The following is a 15,474-nucleotide window of genomic DNA, read 5'->3' on the forward strand; positions in this document are numbered from 1 at the left end:
GCTGGCCTGCAGTTTGCAGGCTGCCAGGAGAGGTCTCTGCCAGTTCTCAGACTCCCCTGTGACTTTTCACTTTCTGGCACCTGCTTCTTGTTCGGCTCTTATTATTGTATGACTCATATGGTGTCTTCTTTTCAAGGCCGACTGTTTAGGGATTCAGCTGACTCACACAGAAGGAAAACAAATGGGCATGAGGTGTGTGCGGAGCAGTACACTGAAGATGGGATTTATTGAGTTTTAAGAACATGGGATTTAGGGTTTGTTCTCCCTCTGGAGAGCATGCCCGTGCCAGCCATTCCCTGCCCCCTCTTCTCCACAGGCACGTATCTCCTAAACTTTAAGGGTCTCCATGAGACTGGCAAGCAGGGGAACAATGGACAGTGGCAGCTTGTCCCAGGCTAACCCCCTGAACCTGTCTCCAAGGTCCCCTTTTCTCTGACTTCCCAGTGAGCTAAAGCAACCCCGCCTCAGCTCAAATTTTCCTATAACATTTTTAGAGAACCAAAGAATCCCAGCCTGGGCTCTCTCTTGTTGCTTCTTCTATACTAAGCTCTTTCTTATTTCATTGTCTCAGTTTTTTTTATTTATTTTTATTTTTTTTATTTTTTCATTGTCTCAGTGTTAATAAACATAACCTCAGAAGAATAAGAACAAGAATAAGAATAATAATAAAAATAGGAGAAGGAGGAGGAAGGGAAGAAGGAAGGAAAGGAAAGAGAAGAGAAGAGAAAAGAAAACAAAAGAAGATAAAAGAAAAGGAGAGAAAGGAAAAGAAGAGAAAGAAAAAGAAGAGAAAATAGGACTTAGGGGATATATAAGAGGCAGAATTGTAAGGATCTAAAGTTCAAAGCCTTCCCAGAGCATAATATTCAACATCTACCATCAAACTCAATTTTTGGCTAAGCCACTTACATTTTCTGGATAACTGCTTCTATTTTCATTTATAGCTACTTGCTTTTTTAAAAAATAAACCATGGGACTTCCGGTCAAGATGGCGGGTAGGTAAACGCGGTATCACGTCCTCCCACAACCACCTCAAAGTTACAACTAAACTACAGAACAACCATCATTCAAAACCGCCTGAAATCAAGCTGAATAGAAGTCCTACAACTACGGAATTAAATCAGCAGCCACATCCAGACTGGTAGGAGGGGCGGAGGCGGATGGGCTGGTCCCACACCCACGTGTGGTGGATAAAAATCAGGAGGCTCCCTCGGCTGGGAGGGTCCTCCCTGAGGACTGAGGGGTCCCTGTCCCACACCAGATGCCCCGCTCAGGGTTCCAGTGCCAGGAAGAGAAGTCCCCATCACTTCTGCCTGGAAAAACCAGCGGGAACTGAGGCTCAGGGAGGCTGAAGAGGCTGGAGCCCCAGGCAGCTCCTTAAAGGGCCCGCGCACAGACTTATCGGATTCTCTCCCTCTAAGCTTGGAGGGGAGGCAGCTCGAGGGGCGCCAGAGACATACAGGGAAGAACTGAGCTGTTTGGCACTGGAGCGAGGGCTGGAGAGGGGGCTTTCTTGGGGACAAACGTGCTGTAAGAGGCCTTTGTTCCTTTGGTGAGCCCTTCCCTGGGGCGGCAGACAGTCGCCATATCTGGGACTCCAGCAACCTGGCTCACACTGGTAGCCCCGCCCTTCTGACTCCCTGAGGCCCCGCCCCACCCAACTTTCAAGCCCACCCAAGCTGTTGCCACTTGCTTAACCATAGGATTGGCTGGGCTTGGATCCTGCTTCAGGTTTTTCCTAAATTCTTTCAAACAAGCAGCATCTGGTCTCAGCGAGCCTCATACCGCTCATTAAGTAATACACAGAAACAAACACAGGGAGGCAGCCAAAATGAGGAGACAAAGAAACAGGTCCCAAATGAAAGAACAGAATAAAACCCCAATAAAAGAACTAAGCGAAATGGAGATAAGCAACCTTACAGACGCTGAGTTCAAAACACTGCTTATAAGGATGCTCAATGAACTTAGTGAGAACCTCAGTGAACTTAGGGAGGGCCTCAAGAGCATAAAAAAGGACCAGTTAGAAATCATGGATACACAGTTAGAATTGAAGGAGGCATTAACTGAAATAAAGAATAATTTACACAGCTTCAATAATAGAGTATGTAAATCCAAGGAGCAAACCATCAATTTGGAATATAAGGAAGCAAAAAATGCCCTATCAGAACAGCAAAAAGAAAAAAGAATCCAAAAAAATGAGGATAGTGTAAGGAGCCTCTGGGACAACTTCAAGCATGCCAACATTTGCACCTTGGCGGGTGCCAGGAGAAGAGCGAGAACAAGAAATCGAAAGCCTGTTTGAAACAATAATGACAGAAAACTTTCCTAACTTGGTGAAGGAAACAGACATACAAGTTCAGGAAGCACAGAGAGTCCCAAACAAGATGAACCCCAAGAGGCCCACACCAACACACATCATCATCAAAATGCAAAAGGTTCAAGACAAAGAGAGAATCTTAAAAGCAGCAAGAGAAAGGCAGCTAGTTACCTACAAGGGAGTTCCCATTAGGCTGTCAGCTGATTTCTCAAAAGAAACTTTGCAGGCCAGAAGGGAGTGGCAAGAAATATTCAGAGTGATGAAAACCAAGAACCTACAACCAAGATGACTCTATCCTGCAAAGCTGTCATTTAGAATCGATGGACATATAAAAACTTTCCCAGACAAGAAAAAGTTAAAGGAGTTTATCACTACCAAACCATTATTATATGAAATGATGAAGGGTCTTTTTGAAGAAAAAGATAAAATGTATGAACAAACAAAATGGCAATGAATACATATCTATCAACAATGGAATCTACAAACAAAATGAACAGGTAGAACAGAAACATTCTCATAGATACAGAGAACATTTTGTTGGTTGCCAGTTGGGAGGGGGGTTAGGGGAATGGTTGGAAAAGGTGAAGGGATTAAGAAGTACAAATTCATTGCTTGACTGACAAACCTCAAAGGGAAAGGGGTTGGGGGGTGGGAAGAAATAAACGAAAGAACTTATATGCATAACCAATGGACATAGACAATAGTGTGGGAAAAGGCGGGAGGGGGGCGGGAGTGGGGAGGAGGAGGTCAAGGGGGGAAAAATGTGGAACATCTGTAATACATTTTACATCCAACAATAAAGATTTAAAAATAAATAAATAAAAAATAAACCATGTAATTTTTAAGGAAATAGAATTAATCCTGGAGCCTCCTATAATGATACATTTTCATATTTATTTGACACTTTATAGTTTACAAAGCATATTATCCCATTTGATCCTTAAAAGCCCATGGAGTTGGATATTTTATAATCCACATTTTATAGATAAGCAATGAGAACGCACAAAGGTTTGGAGACTTTCCCCAAAAGCATTGTAGGAGAATAAAGACTTGAACCAGGTCTGCAGAAAACAGAACCCAGAGGGCAGGCTTAAAAACAAATAAACAAACAAAACAAAAACTCCAAACCCTATACCATAGTTCTTTACTTATTTATGTATTTTATTTTTAGAGAGAGAGAGGAAGGGGGAGGAGGGACAGAGATTGAGATTGTTTCAGTGTTCCACCCATCCACACATTCTCTGGTTGATTCTTGCATGTGCCCTGACTGGGCATCAAAACCCCAACACTGGAGTATTGGGATGACGCTCCAACCCAGCACCTGGCTAGGGCTTACCATACTCTTTATAGAAACACTTTTGTGCAGAAGTCATTGATCTTGAACTTCTTTTTTCTTCCAAAGCTTCCAGAAATTCTGAAAGCTCTTGTAGGACATGGTCTCTCCTATAACACTGACTCTTAGGGATGGTCCTTTATAGTGATGTTCCAAATCAGACTGGTATTGATCAATATAGCACTAGATGGAACTTTTATTTGCACTCATAAAGTTTTTTTAAATTTATTTTTAACATGTTTTTATTTATTTATTTTAGAGAGAGAGGAAGGGAGAGAGAGATAGAAACATCAATGTGAGAGAAACATTGATCAGCTGCCTCCTGCACGCCCCTCACTGGGGATCAAGCCCAGAACCCAGGCATGTGCCCTGACCAGGAATCGAACCAGGACCTCTCAGTCCATGGGGCAACACTCATTCCACTGAGCCACACTGGCCGGGCACTCATACATAAAGTTTTTTAAAAATCTGTGTTGTTTTTTTTTTTACTGCATATTGGTCCATCTCAGTGAGTGTACCCTTTTCCTACCCAAATGAGAATCAAACACTTTCTAAGGAAAGAGGACTGGAGCCCTAGACTCCTGCTGTCAACGTCTAGATGACTGGATGGACCTGCCAATACAGTGGTCTATGCAGTGTGTTTGGGAAGATCAGATGTATCCCTGTAGGTGAAAGTACTTCTGAGAACGCTAGTGTTCTATATGGGTCAGTCTGCCAACTTCAGATGAAAAGGAAGCTTATAGCTTCTTCAGATGGGCAACGAATGTCCAAATTACACTTGTATTTAGAAAAGCTCCTTAGACATATATGAGAATCCTCTTTTTTTTAATTAAAAAAAATTGATTTTAGAGAGAGGAGAGGAGAGGGAGACAGAAACATCGATGCTAGAAGAGAAACATCATCGGCTGTCTTCCTGCATGTGCCCTCGACTAGGATCGAAACTGAAACCCCGGCTTGTGCCCGACGGAGTTGAACTGGTGACCTTCCAGTGCATGGGACGACGCTCAACCAACTGAGTCACACTGGCCAGGGCTAGACATAGATGAGGATCTTAATGACAGCTGGTTCAAAACACTTTAAGCATCAGCCTCCTCCCTCCCCTAGTATCACCAAATTATTATGTATATTCTTTTTCTAAAGTTATGTTTTATTATTTTATTTTTATTATTTTAATCCTCATCCAAGGATATTTGTACATTTATCATGAGATAGAGTGGGAGGGAGGGAGGGAGGGAGAGAAACATCAATGTGAGAGAGACACATCGACTGGTTGCCTCCCTCACAATCCGACCAGGGCTGGGGACCAACTGCCACCCAGGAAAATGCCCTTGATCAGAACTGAACCCGCGACTCATTGGTCCAAGGGCTGACGCTCAAACCACTGAACCAAATCTGCCAGGGCTATATATATATTCTTAAAGCCCTTTTCATTAAGCATGAACTACATTTTTCCATACTTTTAAAAATCATGTAAGTTTAACTCCAGGTGGTTGCACAGGCCAAAACGCCCTTGTTATCTTTGTAAATTTCTTCCCCATCACTCAGGAGTCTTCTGATTTAAAAAAATTATTACTCAGTCTTCAGAGATAGCACAATTTCATATCATACTCAAGTCTGCAAAGTCAAAATGTGTTGTCAGCGACTTTGGATGTAGGTATTACAGACTGGAGGAGCTCGCCCATGGACGGCACTGAGAACAGGCGGGGCCCCTTGGAGACTGTGCCTAGTGAATGCGGTGGGTAGGTGGGTCATCATTCTAGCATAGGGCCTAGGAGTCAACAGTGGGGGTCCAGCAATTCTACCTTATCAATACCCAGGATCAATTAGTCTTTGGGCACTAATTCATAATGCCTTAACTCATAAAAGGTTGAAGAATAAAGAAAAGTGACTATTTACATTAGAGGCCATAATTCTTTTCAACAGTTAAAATGTATACACTCTGTCTAGTTCACTCTTTTCCAAGTAAGAGGGTTCTCGGGAAACTGCCGGAGAGAAAACGCCTCTATCCCAGAGACCAGACATGCCTATGCCTTCGTTCCTGAGTGGTGCCAGAAACAGTTCCTACTCTCTGCGCCTCTTTCTTCTAGACTCTAGGTCCAAACCCTCACCTGTTTCTTCAGTATGTTGACACCACTGATGAGGTGCTGGATTTCTTCATTTTCATGCATGACCTCAACTCCCAGATTGTACATTAACCCTGACCCTTCCAACTCTAATCTGGAAACACCCGCGGTCCGAGGATGGCCAATTTTATCTAAGGTGTGTGGATATTATTAGCAATGACAACTATAGCAACAGTAATTAACATTTACTGAACACTTACCATGTGACAAGCATGGTAATAAATGCTTTATCTTCATTAACTCATTGAATTCTTTTTATCCTCACCCAAGGACATGTTTGCATTTATTTTCAGATGGAAGAGAGGGGGAAAGAGAGAGAGAGAAACATCAATGTGAGAGAGACACATCGACTGGTTGCTAACCACAGGACCCCAACCGGGGCCAGGGACAAATTATAACCGAGGTACGTGCCCTTAGCAGGAACCGAACCCAGGTCTCTCTGGTCCACAAGCCGACGCTCTAACTGCTGAGTGAAACTGGCCAGGACTCAATGAATTCTTATAACAACCCTCTAAAGTAGGTACTAATAACTAGCCCCATTTTATAGATAAAGAAGTCAAGACTTTGGGTGGTAACTTGCCCAAGTTAGTAAGTCGCCCATTTCATTACACAGTTAGTAACTAGTAAAGCCAGGATTCGAGCCTATGGGCTTTTGACTCCAGCGCCTGGGCTTTTTGACCATTAGGCAATACTGCCTCTAGGAGGAACCTTAACCCACCTCTGGGAGCATCTCACTGTGGACGCCCATACACTCAACACAATAAACAGTGACAAGTGGTCATGAGCACTTTCTTTGTTAAAATTTAAGCTTAAAAATACAGTTGACCCTTGAACAATATGGAGTTTAAAGGGCGCTAACCCCCCAAGCAGTTGAAAATTCCTATATAACTTTTGACTCCCCCAAAACTTAAGTTGTCCATCGGTATCCATAGAGGATTGGTTCTAGAACTCCCTGCGAATACTAAAATTCTCAGAGGCTCGTCTCTATAGAAAATGATATAGAACAACGCATACAGTCAGCCCTCCACATCCATGGACTCCTGGCTTCAGACCAAAAACAGCATAGGTATTTATTGAAAAAAATCCGCATATAAGTGGACCCGCACGGTTCAAACCTGTGTTGTTCGTGGGTCAACTGTAATTGGTCTGGATATAATTGTTAGAAATCAAGCCATGATCGGGGGGGGGGGGGGGGGATACCTATAAAAAGAGACATGGTGAAATCTGAGAACCCATTTATACAAGTCAAGGAATCCACACTATATTGCTCATAGTGTAATTCTAAACATTGCCTGTTGTGTGGTGAGCTTAGGGGAAATGCTGAACAAGACACAGTCACACATAAGACCCTGCCCTCACTGGGAAGGAAGCCAAGAATTACTGCCACCTCCACCCAGAGGGAGAGCCCTACCAAAGGCCACAGAGAAGACAGTGCCCCCTTCTGAAACTGCTTCCTATTTCTGCCGCTGTGGGAGTTTCCTCATGAATAAACAAATAATCGAGTGTTTCTAGCATTTCCTTTGTGATTCAGATCAGTAAAGCAATACGCCTTTGGTGCTTGTTTATGATAGACATATCACAAATACTTCATACCCCAAATAGCTTTCAGAAAACCAACATTGAAAAGTAGTTCTAAGGCCTTTTCCACTGATCTAAACGTTTCTGTTTTTCTACGTAGAATTAAAATTTAAAAAAATCCAGATGTAAGTGGAAGCTGTTTGAGTAGATCAAGACAATGGGAAGAAAATAAAAATCACAGCTAATCCCCAAACCTCATTTCAACCACTAGCACTCTCCCGCTTCAGGCATTTCACAACATGGCTGATGAGTTGTCAACAATTACTTTATTGAGCATCAACAATTACTTTATTGAGCAATGCAACGTGCACAGCACTGTACGTAGCTTGAAAATGTCAAATTGACTTTTGTCACACCCTCTCTAAAGGCTTCCCGAAGTCCCACGGTTCTGTGGTCTTGCCGCCTGTGCTGCAGGGAGCAGGCTGCTAGTACCCGTGTAGCACTTACCATGTCACATGTCTCAGTTGTACCAGGTGGTCTCCCTACTAGATTTCTGAACTCCTCAAAGAGGGGATCCAATGTAGTGTTTATCCCTGCAACCTTGGTGTTCAAATACCTATCGGACAGATGAATGATTGAATGAATGACGTGTGCTTCACTCTGGTTCCTTCTCCAAACTCCCTAGTCTGTGATTAGGTGGAGGTGTTAATGCTGAGTGAGAAGCCAACATTCAAAAGGCACAATGGAAAAGGAGTGTCCGCAGCGTGGCTAGTCCACACACTGGAAAGTCAGCTCCCTAATGATGAAAGGTGGCTGACCTCCCCCAGGGCCTGAGAACACAACAGAGCCACAGAAACATCTCGAAGCCAGAAGATGGGGTTGGTCAACCCAAACTCCCACTTCAAAACCCAAACAGCTGGTTGGGAGCAGACCAGCAGTCGGCCACGTGCTGGTCCACGGTGCCTGTGAGCCAGAGGCACAGCCCTCTCGAGTGGTCCAGTGGAGAGTCTCAGCCACCTAAACTTAAGGATATTTTTTGCTTCATGATCCCTCCCCAGATTTAAAAAAAAAAGGCCATGCAAGAATAAATAAATAAGACACTAAACAACAAGCTGTGAAACAGAAGACATTTCCAAATGGCTGTTAAGAAGCAGTTTGGATGCCCTGCTCCTTGCATGGTGCCAAGGGGCTCAAGCTGCCATGGATGCCCTCTGTGGGGCCTTCAGTCTGCAAATATGGACTGTGTGCAAACAGAGTCCGTGGGAGGCAGTGAGCATGATGCTGAGCATGGATGACCAGCTGTGTCACTACAGAGGCCGAATCCAACAGATTAGTCTGCGTGATGGATGACGGAGAAAACTCTGCCATGGTCCAGAGGCAGCTGAATAGTACCACACACACCGTATATCTGACATCCCAGGTGTGATGGGACATGTGCAAAAGATACCGTCGGGTAGCTGTGAAACCAAGGGCAAGCTTGTTGCCGCCCTGTGCCTCAGGCTCCTCGACCAATGAAGGTTTGGCCAGACTGTCTCTCTGGTCACTTCTAAGATTCTCTTTCTTTCCTCTGGCAGGACTCTTGACCCATCAGTACCCTCACCCTTCCACGTACCTTCACACTGTTGAGATGAAGGAAAGCCCACTTGCAGGCGTTAAGGCTCACAAACAGAAGTGTTGGTGAAATACTGCTTAAGAGTCCTTTTTTTTTTTTCCCATGAGGAGAGGGTAAACACAGTCCCCCACTACCACATATTATTCAGTCGAGTTTCCCACATTTGGGAAAACAGCAGGGGTCAGCACATCTGGAGTGCAACGGATAAGCCTCGCCCTGGGAAAACCACCTCTGTGCTCATGGTGTCCCCCCTGCCAGGTAAGTATTACCGCTCAAGATTCTTAAGTTGAGTTCATAGCTCCCTATCATGGACCGGTCTGCGGTCAGAGTCCCCAACCCTGCATCACAGACTGATCAGGGCGCCAGCCTGCTGGCTGCTCTTCTACTTTGAGTCCAATTCAATTACTTTTCTGTAAAATGTAACTCACTACGCTCGTGGTTCTCGTCCACCAACCTGATACAAATAGTTGAACCATCATTCTCTCTTCGTTATCTTTCTGGACCCCACGTTTTTGCATCTGACGTTCAGATGAATGGTGGCCTGCATTCCCAAGGTCAGTGTTTGACACTTGGCCCCCTTTGTACCTCACGGCAATTCTTTAGAGCACTCAGAAAAATCCAGACATTTATTCTGAGCTGTGGAAGGCAGAGCAAAGTTTGGGAGACTCTGCTTCCTCTTCTTAACATTTTCAGAGCACGATTTAAAATGACAAGTGTTTGATCAAAACATCGGGGATTAGCTCTCAAGTCGAATTTGCATTAATGGGAGAGTTATATTTTCTAGCCTCAAACACACTATAAAAATAATTGCTTAAGAGACAATTCTTAGCCAAGTTTATACGTATATAAACTTCCCAGATTGCTAGAATAGTTTTGTTTGGTGGCTCTTTTTCATACATTTGTACCAAAACAACCATTTAAGGACAGAAGTCAGTGTGTTCTACTGTGCTAGGTATTTGCTTGATGTATAAGAAAGACTGATCTAGTATGTTGCAGAATTTGAATTTTATATTAGCTTAACATGTTGGTCTCTGAGCTCAATCTTGTCAGCCAGAGATTTAATATATTTTAGGTTAATCCAAGCTTGGCTAGGGATGTCCTGGGACCTACAGCACCTACTCAGAGCTGGGCTCCGACCCTGGTGCCCTCTTCTTTAAACCTGAGAAGACTGTACTACATTGTTCAAGGGGCCAACAGTCTTTGTTCTTGCATTCAAAATTTGTTATGCCACATTTGGCATAAAATGCTTATCGTTACATAAAAGAAAAATACGGCAAAATTCAACTTCAGAGAAAAAACATCTTAAAGGTCCTTGGGAGCCAAGGAAAGCGAAGAGATGCAGCAGATTCTACACCCTAAGAAAGCTATGTCAACAGGGAAGCATGTCTCCAAGGTCAGCTGGGTTGGGGACAAAGAGAGGCAAAACACAAACTGGCCAAGAATATTTTTATCAATTTTGCCTCGAGTCTCAGAGAGTGACAGGAGGAACACGGTTTCTTTCTCATTGTTGCAGAAACTCTTTGGTTTGAAGTTGTCCCCTTTCTAATTCTTCCCTCTTCTGTAATTTGTGATTATCACACCTGAACACCAGAATATCTCAGCGGGTCATCTGTACCAGAGTAAACAGCCAAAGGTTCCTGTTTAGAAGTCTGCCCGGATCGCATCAGATGACCACACGTCGTCCTACCCTGAACATTTCTCTAGGGGCAGGTCTAAACTGTACCATCTTCCTTTGCAAAAACATACAGACATGCCCATGAAAGGCCAAAATATAATGATAATTGATAGTGAACAAAACCCATTGTACAGACAAAGTATTCCAGCCTTCTCTATTAAAAAAAAAAAAAAAAATTCAAATTTACTGTGACTGGCCACTATTAGGTTTTTGAGTTCTATAACTCCCCAGAATTGTCAAAAGAAACCCTGTAGCCAATTCGCTTGAAAACACTAAAAACAACCTGAAATAGGCCACCCATGGTACCAAAAGCAGTGTCAAAGAGCAGAGAGATGGTGCCACCGAGGCCCATTGCAATGTCCTTGCACACGACTGGAATGGCGCCCATGGTGTACACAGGGAAAGTGGCCACATCCACAAGGACTCGCACAGGGATGCCCAGAATGCGGCAAACAACCTTCAGCAGACAACAGAGGATCCGGAGAATGGCCCTGATGATTTTCACTATGACTTTGAGGACCTTCCAGGGAATGCTCGCCAGCTCTTCCCCAATGGCCAAGAAGTACGAGACGGTGGCTGAACCCAGGTGGTACAGGCAACTTTCTATGCCGTTAATCACCTGCTTGGTGACATACCACAGGAGATACACAGTGTTCTTCAGGATTCCTACCACAAGGTAGCAGATTAATTGGAAAAGCTTGACGAATGGGGCAGCGATGAAGCCCAAGAGTTTCCTTGAAAAGCTACTTCCTTCCTCCGATGCCTCTGGGGGAAGCTGAGTGGACCTCTGGCTCCGTGCGCTGGGGACAGGGCCAGTGCTTTCTTTAGACTGCACCAGCCGCTCTTCATCCTGGACTTGGTTAACCATTTCCAGGATTTTTTTCATTTTCTCTGTGTCCTGTTCTGTTTCACCACAGTTGTTGTGGAACAACTGAGGGTTAAACGGAAGCAGTTTCTCGAGGTCCTTCACCATCACGTCTTCTATGACATCACCGTCCCTGGTGTGCTTGACAAAGCCCATGGCCCAGCCTCCACCAGGGACCGCACAGCAGGCTGCCAGCCAAACAAACTTAGGGACGGTCACTTTGTCTTTGACTCTGATGTCTGAGGGCACAGCGCCTGTGATAACATACAGGTCGTCCCCACTGCCACACTGTGGGGTCAGGGCCCGGTCCATTAGGCTGTTGAGATTCATGTACCACCGTTCCTGGAAGGTCGGGCTCATCGGAGCTGCATTTGTGAGAGTGAAGATGGCCGTGTGGACATCACTGCTAAGGGAGAATGGGTACAGCTGTCCTCTCTGATAGTCAGAACCCAGGTAATCGGTATTCAAGGCTTGCTTGCTTCCCAGATTGTCCACAGTGGTGATGGCGTCAGCCTCATGAGTCACCTCCTCAAGGCTGCTGTTGGGGTCATCGATCTGAAAGAAGAGAGGGATGTTCAGATGCACAGGTGCTCAGCAGTGAGGGTGCCTTGAATCCCTCTGCCAAGACTCTGACCGAATCCCCGTTACACTTCCTACGCTTGGGTTTGGATGGGCTTGCTTTCTGGTGCACCCACATTTCATTCTAACATCCCCCAAATCTGATGTTTGAAAGCATCTTTCAAACATGCTATTTCCAAGCATCTTTCAAACATGCTGTTTCATATTTTACTCTCTGTGTATCTTCCACTCCTGATCTTCCACTACACACACACACACACACACACACACACACACACACACCATCATGACATTCATTTCTAATCTGCTCTAGTTTTATGAATTTCATAGCTCTCTTTTGCAATATTTTTCCATGAGATGCAACTTGATTGTAAAGATGAAAGCAAGGGGAAAGTAGATCTCAAAAGGCCCATAAAAATCAGAAATGTGATCCAGAGACTCAGCCACCATGTTGGCTGCAATTTAATGAACACATCCTTAATGAATATTTATATACTTTGGGATATATAAAAAATCAACTCCAATCAGAGCATCTAAATCAAATGAGGGAAAATATATAGCTTATTGTCAGTTATTTGATTCTTATCAGGCTAAACTAAAGTTATGATTTCGCCAACTGCTGTTTGACTTATTCTCCCCATGACATTTACTATTACAAACAATTACTTTTCTCTCTAGGTCGATCTAGATATATACCAGTAATGTATCAACAAACCTACTTTTGCCCAACACTGTGTATGTGTATATGTATGTATATAAAATCTTGGTTTTGTTTCTTTTCTTTTTTAATTCAGCAGTTTAATGTATACTTTCACTTTACCAATCTGAAAGGACAAAAGGAAAAAGCTTTGGCCTGACTCAGAACTTCTAAAACGAGACAATTCCTTGATACCAGGGACCCTGTATACTCCCCACAGGGCCTAATCAAAGACTGACACATATTAGAATCCCAAGGTACTACTTCATCATCATGCCCTGAGATCACCATCAGGGCAGTTAGGCATAACAGCAGGGAGTTGAACCAACCCACATTTTCAAAAACAAGGCAAGTTAAGTAAACAATATACCTATCAGAGAAATATCTCAAAGTCATCAAAAACCACTTGTAATGATGGGGAAATATATGCTACATTGTTGACAGGAAAAGACAGGATATAAAATTAAATAAAAACAGTTTTTTAAGTCTAAAAATAGGCAAGAAAAACTTTGGAAGGAAACACAAGAAAATGTCTGCAATGGTTATTTGATTCCTGGGGAAGCTAGTGATTCTTTTCCTCTACTTTCTTGTTTTTCTTCCTACACCACTCCTAGTGACATCAACCCACAAATTATATTACGTGTTACTTTCAAAAGGAAACAAACAAAAAACAAATTAAAATAAGTAAATTCTTATTTTTTAATGATTTAAGTCTGTTAAAAATTTTTTTTTCTTCTTTTGATTTTTTTAGAGAGGAAGGGAGAGGGGAAAAACATCAATGAGTGAGAACATCAATTGGCTGCCTCCTGCATGCCCCCCCACTGGGAATCAAACCCGCAACCTGGGAATCGAACCGGCGACCTCCTGGTGCATGGTTTGACACTCAACCACTGAGCCACACTGGCTGGGCTAAAATAAGTAAATTCTTAATAACTGATTCCCTAAAGTTAGTGCTACTCACTAAACCCAAGGAAGTCAAGTCCATGTAAATTGTGTTATACTTATTGGGAGGAAAACCAACAATGCATTTATTTCTCCAACTTCGCAATGGCAAATGTGGGAATTCTCATGAAAATATGTGCAGGGTTAGCCAAGGGCAATCAATAGATGAGCAAACTGATGGGAAAGTAGGAGTATTTCCTGAAGTCTACTGGATTACTCCATAGGCTCACCTTTCAAGGCTGTTTCATCCCCTCCCTTAGTCTTAGAATCAGCAATGATCCTAGGTGTTCTCCACACCCACCAGATCCCCAGAGGACAAACAGCTCATTCATGTTGTAAAGCTTCTGCTGCTGCTCTCCTATGGCTGAAAGATATGCCACATGGCAATATCAGACTCACTCCTGAATCGTGAGCTCAGGATATGGCAGCGACAAGATTGTGGAGTCCTGGGTGTAAAGTCATGGATTTCAAGATGCATGTGTTTCCATGGTTACCAGGCATTCTGTCTGCATTCAGCCTACAACTTCTTGGTCCCCTCTAGGGAAAGTCTGGAGCTGATTTTTGAATTGGCAGCCCTGTGGCAGCACAGGCAGCATGCAGGTGTGTCTTCAGCTCAAGGGCCGTCGGGGTGAAAGGTGCCTAGAGGGGTGGATGGCAGGCCTGGAACATGAGCAGAGACAAGAGACTCTTGGATGAGGAAAGGGAAGGAGCAAGAGAAAGAAGCAAAAGGTAAGGGAAAAGAAAAGAAGAGGGGAGGGATAAAAGAAGAAAAAGGAAGGAATAAAAGATAGGGGGGCCCTGGCTGGTTTGGCCCAGCAATTAGGGCATCGGCCTGTGGTCCAGAGGGACCCGGGTTCAGTTCCCACTAAGAGCAACTGCCTCAGTTGCGGTTTGACTCTGGCCCTGGTTGGGTTGTGCGGGTGGCAACTCGATGTGTCCCTTTCATGTCGATGTTTCTCTATCTCTCCCTCCCTCCCACTCTATCTGAACAAAAAATGGAAAAGTGTCCTTGGTGAGGATAAAAAAAAATTTTTTTTTTTTAAAGGGAAAGAAAAGGAGAGAAATGTGTGTGTGTGTGTGTGTGTGTGTGTGAGAGAGAGAGAGAGAGAGAGAGAGAGAGAGAGAGAGAACACAATAGCCTTTTAGGCAGAAACCAGGACTGTGGACTGACTTATTCCCAAGCTTCAGCACATGGCCTCCCAACTGCCACGGTCAGAGGAGACGTAGCTGGTTGCCTCTGCATCCTCTCAGACTACTTGGGTTCATGGGGCTTCAAATTCTGCTGTGACTGTGTACCAGGCAACCGGGTCAAGCTTTTCTGCCCACGCTTCATAGGTACAAAGGAAATGGGCCAGGACGGCACCGAGGTTGCTGGGAAGGCCAGGGCCTGATTCTACAGTGGGCTCTGTGCACCTCCCTGCCCCGGGGCCTCTCTAGGCCAAGGAGAAACTAAACTGTCTGCTGTGGATACGCAGGCAGGAAAGAGCACATCTTCCCTCCCTTTTCCTTGCTTTTCCAGAAGCCCATACCCATGGTCATTATAGTCTTACGATCTCCATGGTTTGGTGACAAGATAGAATATGTTTGAAATCAAGACAGAATGCCTGCACACTGAACTATATAGTGATGGGGTGTGAGTAGTAATATGGTGTACTAAATAAACTACTAAACAATTGTTTTCAACATAATACTACATGGAAGGTATTTTTACCTTATTTTAAACATGGGGAAACTAAGACACAGAAAGATGATGTCTTTTCAAAGTCACCCAATAATTAGCAGGAAAAGGATTTGAACTGAGACTAGTCTTTTT

At 43.9% G+C, this 15,474-nt stretch overlaps 1 protein-coding gene and 1 non-coding gene across 4 annotated transcripts in view; both read right to left on the reverse strand.

The window, feature by feature from the left end:
• ENDOD1 (endonuclease domain containing 1) overlaps positions 1-15,474 on the reverse strand; it is a 77,192-nt gene that overhangs the window by 31,891 nt on the left and 29,827 nt on the right. The window contains exons 2-3 of one of the 3 annotated variants that reach the window (XR_004959334.1): positions 11,036-11,998; positions 7,799-7,907 (exon numbers count right to left, since the gene is read on the reverse strand). Coding sequence is in view for 2 of the 3 variants with exons in the window: in XM_036260070.1 (XP_036115963.1) it covers positions 10,796-11,998 (1,203 nt within the window). In the remaining variant the exon portion in view is untranslated. Of the gene's footprint in view, positions 1-7,004; positions 7,908-9,070; positions 11,999-15,474 lie in introns of those variants that run through there. The other 2 variants (XM_036260071.1, XM_036260070.1) reach the window with 2 other exon arrangements.
• On the reverse strand, positions 9,006-9,169 carry LOC118629151. Its single transcript, XR_004959394.1, has one exon. It is a non-coding gene; the product is annotated as a U1 spliceosomal RNA (small nuclear RNA).

This window comes from Molossus molossus, unplaced genomic scaffold (genome assembly GCF_014108415.1).
Source record: "Molossus molossus isolate mMolMol1 unplaced genomic scaffold, mMolMol1.p scaffold_m16_p_13, whole genome shotgun sequence".
Lineage (NCBI taxonomy): Eukaryota > Metazoa > Chordata > Mammalia > Chiroptera > Molossidae > Molossus > Molossus molossus.